The sequence below is a fragment of the Monosiga brevicollis genome, genomic scaffold (genome assembly GCF_000002865.3).
Source record: "Monosiga brevicollis MX1 MONBRscaffold_26 genomic scaffold, whole genome shotgun sequence".
In the NCBI taxonomy this organism is placed as follows: domain Eukaryota; class Choanoflagellata; order Craspedida; family Salpingoecidae; genus Monosiga; species Monosiga brevicollis.
In genome coordinates, this window is record NW_001865063.1 from 137,821 (window position 1) to 146,763 (window position 8,943).

An 8,943-nucleotide genomic window follows, 5' to 3' on the forward strand; every position below is an offset into this window, starting at 1 on the left:
GAGGGCGAGGCTGGTCGACCCGGGCCTGTTTCGAACGAGCCTGATCGGGCGAGGCCTTTTCTACTCAATCCTGATCAGTGCGGGCCTGATTGATACGGGCCTGATCTACTCTGGTCTCGAGAGGGCGAGGCTGGTCGACCCGCGCCTGTTCCGAACGAGCCTGATCGGTGCAGGCCTTTTCTACTCAATCCTGATCGGTGCGGACCTGATTGGTGTGGGCCTGATTGATACGGGCCTGATCTACTCAGGTCTCGAGAGGGCGAGGCTGGTCGACCCGGGCCTGTTCCGAACGAGCCTGATCGGGCGAGGCCTTTTCTACTCAATCCTGATCAGTGCGGGCCTGATTGATACGGGCCTGATCTACTGAGGCCTCGAAAGGGCGAGGCTGGTCGACCCGCGCCTGTTCCGAACGAGCCTGGTCGACCCGGGCCTTTTCTACTCAATCCTGATCGGTGCGGACCTGATCTGTGTGGGCCTGATTGATACGGGCCTGATCTACTCAGGTCTCGAGAGGGCGAGGCTGGTCGACCCGGGCCTGTTTCGAACGAGCCTGATCGGGCGAGGCCTTATCTACTCAATCCTGATCAGTGTGGGCCTGATCTGTGTGGGCCTGATTGATACGGGCCTGATCTACTAAGGTCTCGAGAGGGCGAGGCTGGTCGACCCGGGCCTGTTCCGAACGAGCCTGATCGGTGCGGACCTGATCTGTGTGGGCCTGATTGATACGGGCCTGATCTACTCAGGTCTCGAGAGGGCGAGGCTGGTCGACCCGGGCCTGATCCGAACGAGCCTGATCGGTGCGGACCTGATCTGTGTGGGCCTGATTGATACGGGCCTGATCTACTCAGGTCACGAGAGGGCGAGGCTGGTCGACCCGGGCCTGTTTCAAACGAGCCTGATCGGGCGAGGCCTTATCTACTCAATCCTGATCAGTGCGGGCCTGATCTGTGTGGGCTTGATTGATACGGGCCTGATCTACTAAGGTCTCGAGAGGGCGAGGCTGGTCGATCCGGGCCTGTTCCGAACGAGCCTGATCGGTGCGGACCTGATCTGTGTGGGCCTGATTGATACGGGCCTGATCTACTCAGGTCTCGAGAGGGCGAGGCTGGTCGACCCGGGCCTGTTCCGAACGAGCCTGATCGGGCGAGGCCTTTTCTACTCAATCCTGATCAGTGCGGGCCTGATCTGTGTGGGCTTGATTGATACGGGCTTGATCTTTACAGGTCTCGAGAGGGCGAGGCTGGTCGATCCGGGCCTGTTCCGAACGAGCCTGATCGGGCGAGGCCTTTTCTACTCAATCCTGATCAGTGCGGGCCTGATTGATACGGGCCTGATCTACTGAGGCCTCGAAAGGGCGAGGCTGGTCGACCCGCGCCTGTTCCGAACGAGCCTGGTCGACCCGGGCCTTTTCTACTCAATCCTGATCGGTGCGGACCCTATCGGTGTGGGCCTGATTGATACAGGCCTGATCTACTCAGGTCTCGAGAGGGCGAGGCTGGTCGACCCGGGCCTGTTTCGAACGAGCCTGATCGGGCGAGGCCTTATCTACTCAATCCTGATCAGTGCGGGCCTGATTGATACGGGCCTGATCTACTCAGATCGCGAAAGGGCGAGGCTGCTCTACTCGGGTCTCGAGAGAGCGAGCCTGGTCGATCCGGGCCTTTTCTACTCAATCCTGATCGGTGCGGACCTGATCGGTGTGGGCCTGATTGATACGGGCCTGATCTACTCAGGTCTCGAGAGGGCGAGGCTGGTCGACCCGGGCCTGTTTCGAACGAGCCTGATCGGGCGAGGCCTTTTCTACTCAATCCTGATCAGTGCGGGCCTGATCTGTGTGGGCTTGATTGATACGGGCTTGATCTTTGCATGTCTCGAGAGGGCGAGGCTGGTCGACCAGGGCCTGTTCCGAACGAGCCTGATCGGGCGAGGCCTTTTCTACTCAATCCTGATCAGTGCGGGCCTGATTGATACGGGCCTGATCTACTGAGGCCTCGAAAGGGCGAGGCTGGTCAACTCGGGCCTGTTCCGAACGAGCCTGATCGGCGCGGACCTGATTGATGCGGGCCTCATGATAATAAATTAGGTGTTTGAACCTCAGAGCTGAAAGCAAAGCTGTGCAACCCCGACATCAAAATCACGACGTCACGCAAAACAACACAAGAGAACAAAACAATTTCATCGGCTCCTATCATGCCGAGGAGTACAAGCGCAAAGAATCACGCATAGAAACAAAAATCGTTAAAAACGACCAAGTAAAACCAGAGATACAGCCATTTCAAACACTAGACACCCGAAAAGGCAGTCGCACATCACAAGAACGAGCCACCATAGCACGATCGCATTAGGGTTGACTCTAATAGCGACCCAGGTTTCGTAAAATGTCCGATTTGCCAATTTCGTGACAAGGGAGAGCCGGCGCTTCGAAAATAATTTTCGGAATTCCCAGCTACAAATCTTCTCAAATCAAGTCTCGTAGTTTTGTCTCATGTGTCACACATGAACCTGTGCCAATCACCATCCGTTGGCAGTGTAACACTTTTTTCGAGGAAAAAAGACGATCGGCACGGCATTTGGAAAAAAAAAAAAAAATGAGTTGATTATCTCTTACTTAATTATCGTAATGCCTGGTATATGAGTTCCCCGGGGCTTGAATCAACGAACGTTGAGCTGACTCGAGCTCTTTATTGCAGGTTCAGCAGACATCAGCATTGCCTGAGTCGAAGTCACCGTAGTGACTCAAGATGTCTTTTGCGGCGCGAACTCCACTAAAGATGGCGCCATGAACGGTTGCTGCAAAAAGTGAATAGCCCCAAAAGCGATGAGGAAAGAGGTTCGCCCTCTCATTGGTCCATTTTTTCCCCGACACTTTCTTCCCGGATCGCAAGTGCAGTCCCAACGGTACCTGGATATGAGCGACAGGTGTGCTCCCCTGCGAAGGCAATGGGCGCGCCACAGTCTGGGGACTGGGTTGGTCGAGGCAAACACAAGCATGAGGGCGACGCTACAACACCAAGGGTCGGCGCTGCTTGAGCTGGCTGCAAATCCCCGTTTTCAAACCTGGATCATTTCAGCGAGTGTGTCGTAAAGAGTTCCATCACCACCCGGCGGAATATAGGAATAAGAGCCGCTGAAGGAGACAACAGGTTAGAGGCGCGAGAAAAAGGCGCAGAGAGAGAATGTGTGTGAGTGTGTGTGTGTGTGTGCCCTGAGTTGATCCGAAACAAGTATGCATGTGCGTGCAAGTGGCTCCTGGCTTACCGTGCGTATTGGTTGCTGCGCCAACGAGTGATGTGCTGCAAAAGAAGTCACCACGGTCCGGTTACCAAGAGCCAGCGGGCAACAGCAGCCAGGTTTGTACGCCGTGCTTACGTGATTTAGAAGCTCGGCCTCATCAAAAGCTTGCTTGAAGACAGATTTGAGCCGCTCTAGGCAACGGTGAATGATTATGTCGTCATCCAACTCCTCTGTTTCCTGCAAAAATGAAGGACACATCGTCATTGCGTTCGTAGCTTCACGACACTGACAGCTGTTGATCGCACTGTGCACAAGACACGTGACAGGTCAAACACAAAACAGACCAGGGCAGCAGGTCCTGAATTCATTGCCACTAGAGTTGGGGTACCCCGGGCGGGTTGAAAGTTCCAGATCATGTATGCACGGCCACGTGTTTCACTCTCCGCATTGAGCAAACCAAACATGTCAACATTGCTGCTCCAGAACGCACGATCAAAACATAGAATGATCTATTAGCAAAGCACCATTTGTGAGTTGCCTCAGAGTACATGATCAGTCAAGCTCTGCAGGTTCAAACCTTGTTTAAAACGCCAAAACCCAATTGTTGTATCGCAGCCATTTTTCGTGTTGGGAGGGGTGGCTGAAAATCCACTGTGTTTGACTGCAAGCGGGCACAAAAACAAAAAATGAGACTTTTCAGAGAAAACCCCATCCCTTCCCCTCTCCCTTCAAATGAAAACAAAAGAAGAATCGCTCACGGACCTTGAGCACGCCAAGCGGGATGGCCACAACTGCAGCATCAGCTCGGAAGACAGCGGCATTGGAAGTCACGACTTCAACCTTAGACCCATCTACAAAACTGATGCTTTTAACTGGGGAATTGTAATGTGGAGCCAGTCTGTCGAGTTGGCAAATCAAGTGAACTCATTTGCACGAGCGGATGAAGTTAGGGGAGCGAGCTGGCGCAGCGACTCACGTCGACGCCATGCCGGCAGGGAAACTACCAAAGCCGTGCTTGGTAACGTGGTGAGCACCTGCCAGTTCAAAGGCATCGTCCTGTATTTGGTAAGGGTTTGGATCATGACGGTAATTGATGAGACAAGCGAGCGGCGTTTGATGGCAAGAAACATGAAGCAAAAAGCAAGATACCTGATCCCAGTGGGCAACCGATAGATTATCCAGCAAAGAGGCATTGGCAAACTCGAGGTTGGAAATGTGCCAGTTAACCAGCCGGCGGTGGCGCTCATCCAAGACTGAATTGGGGGTATCAGGCAAGGCCTGTCGAGAAGCAGCGACTTGCGCGTGAAGCAGTTGTTCTTTCGCTCGCAAAACGGCCACATTGGCCATGGCTGCCTGCCAACGCTGCTTGATTGAGTCGAGGTCAGGTTCAGCGGTGGAGGCTTCCTGCGAATTGATAGAATTGGTAGCCGCAAGCATGAGGGCGCAACTGCTGGGTGTGGGGGGCAATTTGATATCCAGTTTCGGCTTGTAGGTACGGCAGTGCGATGGAGACGAAGGCCGAGACACGCACAAATTGAGCAAAGCAGCTAGGGCTACAGGTGTGATGAGGATCCTCGAGCAGCTGGCATGTTTCAGTATGTTCCAACTTTAAGATGTCGTGAGCAGCTGCCTCTTGCTGACGCTGCTGAAGAGCGACCATGGCATCGGTCAAGGCCTATGAAACATAAAAATCAATGAATGAGGCACGGTTGTGCTGGGACGTGAGCATCAAAGAATAAAGTCAAGTGCAAGAGCGGCTGCAGTCGCGTGAATGACTTACTTTGCGCACGGCGGCCAGCTTGTCGATGTCATCACAAATCTTTTGAAGCTGACGGTCGTATTGAGCCATGGCGTCGAGATCCTGAGTGAAAGTGTTGATGAGAACGAAGGACAGAAATTTTCAAAACAAATGCGCCAAAAGGCAAGTCCGTACTTCGCGTTCGGTTTGCATGCGTAAAGCTTGACCCAGGGAGATGTGTCCATCTTCTTCGAGGGAAAGCAACTTTGTGTGACCCAGCCAGCGATTGAACTGCGATAGCAGGCCTGGGTGAGCAGGACGTGCTGTTGAGACGCCGAATTTGAAGTGGGGCTCGGTTTCACACCTCTGCTTCAACAGTAGCATCTGTCTGCGGATTGACCTAACGATCGCGCAGTTCCAAAAGTCACCACAAGTTGGTTAAGAGAGCCAAACGAGAATGTTGGAAAAAAAAGAGAGAGAGAGAGATCAAGCCGTTGCAGTGTGTCAGGTACCTCTGTGCCATCAACATCGTATAGTGGGCAAGCACCGCGCAGCGGATGAACTTTGATACCCAGTTGTCTCGCCAACACAGTGAGAGGGTTGCCTCCTTGAATCATACAAAGTTGGGGAAAGAGCAAAGCGTTAGGAAGCATTCAGGGAGTCATGGTGGTCGAGTTGAATGGCAAGGGGCTGTTTGAGGGATACAGGGACACAAGAACACAGGGACACAGGAACACAGGGACAGAAGGCCACAAGGCCACTAAGACACGAGGATGCCAGGATCGAGGAGCACAGGAAGAGTGAACCCTAGGCGCGCTTCCTTACCCAAGCCAGTCAACACCATGGCGCCCATGTCAGCGACATGATTTTGCCACGTGTAATTCCTCACTCGACCACCTGGTCGATCCTGTGGTTCATGATGGTGTTGGTTGATGGTTAGGGTTAGGGTAATGAGCGCAACTAGCCTGTCGGGCACAAGCTGGGTACATGTTATTTGGGTGCATGTACGGCGTACCTGAGCTTCTAGGACGGTGACGTGGAAGCCGTGATATTTTAGGTGATTGGCAGCAGCTAGGCCGGCGGCACCTGCACCAATGACAATCACGCTCCGATTTTTGCGAGGCACCACATCTATCACACACCAAGGGAGATGGGGCAAAGTCAAACAAGTCCAGGACTCGAGGCCCAAGGGGTGGCGGGAAGGGTCCCACCAGACTGAAGATCGCGCTGAAAGCTGCCAAAATTGATGGTGCAATTCAGGGTAAAAAAGCGAATGATGCGGCGAGACCAGCCTGCGATGACATGTGTGAGGGTTATCATAAGTTTTGCTACGAGTATGTGGCTGGGCCATGCCGTGGATGGAGGGTTGGGGGTAGATGCGCTTTCAAACAAGGGAACGGGCAGGGGTGTGCAAATGTTTGAACACCGTACAGGCCAGGCGTTGTTCGCGTCCTAGCAAGAGGTGATGAGGGAGGCATTGAAGAACATTATGCGTGGTGACTTCGGAGCGGCAATCCTGCCACCATAGCTGCAGCTGCACAATGCCCGAAATGAAGATGCCAGAGTCGTGAGAGAGGCAAAGCTTGAGGCATCAAGAGTCAGGAAAGAGGGAGAGGGCTCATCCTTGCCAAGGGACCCGCCCTTTCTTGGTTTGAAGCATGACGTGACTGGCTCATCGGCTGTTGGGAAGCGATGTGATGTGTTGAGGACTGACAGCGGTGTTGCGAAGCAGGAGGTAGAGTTGGATATCACAGGGTTGCTGTAAGATGTCAGCAAAGGCGACACGTTCGTCTGCTTCCAACTGGTCGGGTCGGCGTCGACTAGGGCAGCGGTTAGACAAGGGACAAGGGTGCGAGCGTGAGAAGGGGGGAGGCGTCATGATACAGTGATGCAGTGGGGTAAGGGGATGGGTTACCAATTTTGGCATCTGCTCACCAGGCAATGACGGCCGCTTCGTCGTCATGGGCAAGATCACTGGAGGCATACAGGTTGTGGTCATTTGCTTCGCCTGCCTCAGGGGAGGGTGTGGGGGTCACAAGACGAGGAGGGGCGATGTTAGAACCTCAGCGGCATACGGGCCATGGCCACCGTCTGGTCCAAACAAGGGGACAGCTGATCCCATCAGGACAGGGGCGTACCCGTTGCTGGGAGGGGCGTTGATGATCGATGTGTGCCGCCGCCGCTCTCGGCTGCTGCTGACGCTGCTGTTGATGAGAGGGGCTGCGCACTCAGACCTGCACCGGCCTTGGAGCTACCGCGACCTCCCCGGCTTCGACCCCGACCCGAAGCCCGACCCCGGCTCCGCCCTCGCCCTCGCCCTCGGCCCCGCCTTCGCCCACGTCCGCGACCTCGACCTCGAGCCCGGCCCCGGCCAGGCACAGCCACCAGCACTGGATTGAGCTCCTTGACCCGTTTGGCCACGGCCACGGCCACCGTCGCCGGCGCCGTAACGTCCATGATGCGGACGTACAAGTAAATTACTTTATTGAGCTGCTGTTGTCCTTGCCTGTTGTCGCTGTCTGTTGTCGTTGCCTGTTGCATTTGTATGTTGCGTCTGGTTGCCTGTTGCGTTTGTCTGTTGTGTGGATGTCTGGCACCTTTTCCTCAACACATGTAACATGTAACAAGAGGCTGAAGCCAAACCACGACTTCTCGTAACCAAGGCTCGATTGTTGTCAGCCCAAACAAACTAGCAGACACACGTACTGGTGACATTACTGGTGTGGTTTTGTCTGGACGCGAACAAATTTGTAATGAAGAATGCAAGGAGTTCTGACCAATCGTGTCCCTCGTGGTGTAGCGAATTGGCGTTGTGCCTTTGGCGAGTTTCCTCGACTGGATCAGGATCACTCGAAAATGGTCGTCGTAAGAATGAGAAGGGGTAAAAAAGCAAGCAAGGCTGCAAGAGAGGGGCAAGATGATGCCGTACCGAATAAAGTTTATCGACATGGATTCTGTGTCGCCATCTGGTCGTCAAGAGGGGTAAAACAGACCCCTTTTTCTGCTTGGATTGACTTGGGCCGCAGCATCCAAGCGCACGGTGGGGCGATGGAAGCGGTGGGGTGTGGTCGTCACACCCAAGCAAGTGAGGCTTGTGTCATGTGAAAAAGGCACACAAGAGCGGTTTGATCGACGATGTACAACCCCAATACTGCTCGCAGCATTTAGACGACGGTATTCGGGTGTGTCAAGTCAAAAAGTCGGCTGCAACTTGGCATGTGGCCCGCGACAACACGCAACACGCGCCCGACCTCATGCTGCTGTCAAAGCGCGCCATCTTGCCCCGTCAAGGATCAAGACGCCAGTGATGATGAAAACCAGTCCTCGTGGAACCTCGTCCGTGGGAATGGGTTGGCTTTGAAACGCGTGGATAGGATACGTCCATGCTTCTGATCGAGACCCATGATCACCCATCGATAAAAAGCGTGACTTGGCCTGGAATGCCGCATCACCGCCAGCATGTCAAGATCGCGTAACAGCGCTGGGCACGCGCGATATTGGTTTCATGCTCATGACAGAATATGTTCTTAATCATGACAGGCCCGTTTTTCTCGGGGCCGGTCACACGTCCTTCTCCACCCAACCTCGATCGCTGTTTGCGCTGTTGCTTGCTTGTCACGAGCTCTGACGTCATGAACCTACCGGCAAAATTTGTCTCGTGCCTCGCTCGGAAAAACCCACACTCGTGACCGTGTGCCTTGCATACAGAAAAAGCAGAAGAAGAAGAAGAAGAAGAAGAAAAGCCCTCCTCCTTCTCTTATCGTCGTCATCACCCACTTCACCTTTTGTGTGTGTTTGTGTGTGTTTGTGTGTGCCTGTCTGTGTGTGTAACAAGCCCACGGCGTCTCACCCTCACCCAAACCCACACACACACACAAAGAGCGTGGGTGAGGTCCCACGTTGTGTAACCCACTGCCATGCTTTTTGTCTCTCGTGGTCATGAGTTTATGTGTTGTGTGTTATGGTGTGGT

The 8,943-nt window shown here is 54.1% G+C and overlaps 1 protein-coding gene across 1 annotated transcript; it reads right to left on the reverse strand.

Annotated features, from left to right (window-relative positions):
• Nucleotides 1-2,692: 2,692 nt before the first annotated feature.
• On the reverse strand, nucleotides 2,693-7,429 carry MONBRDRAFT_28410 (uncharacterized protein; the record flags this gene model as incomplete). Its single annotated transcript, XM_001748889.1, has 20 exons — nucleotides 2,693-2,790; nucleotides 2,903-2,963; nucleotides 3,058-3,127; nucleotides 3,259-3,293; nucleotides 3,370-3,471; nucleotides 3,579-3,743; nucleotides 3,812-3,895; nucleotides 3,997-4,132; nucleotides 4,211-4,290; nucleotides 4,384-4,816; nucleotides 4,842-4,909; nucleotides 5,015-5,095; nucleotides 5,168-5,277; nucleotides 5,798-5,951; nucleotides 5,988-6,103; nucleotides 6,184-6,264; nucleotides 6,404-6,554; nucleotides 6,687-6,792; nucleotides 6,908-6,980; nucleotides 7,327-7,429. 20 exons carry the CDS (start codon nucleotides 7,427-7,429, stop codon nucleotides 2,693-2,695), a joined length of 2,307 nt encoding a protein of 768 aa, XP_001748941.1.
• Nucleotides 7,430-8,943: the final 1,514 nt, after the last annotated feature.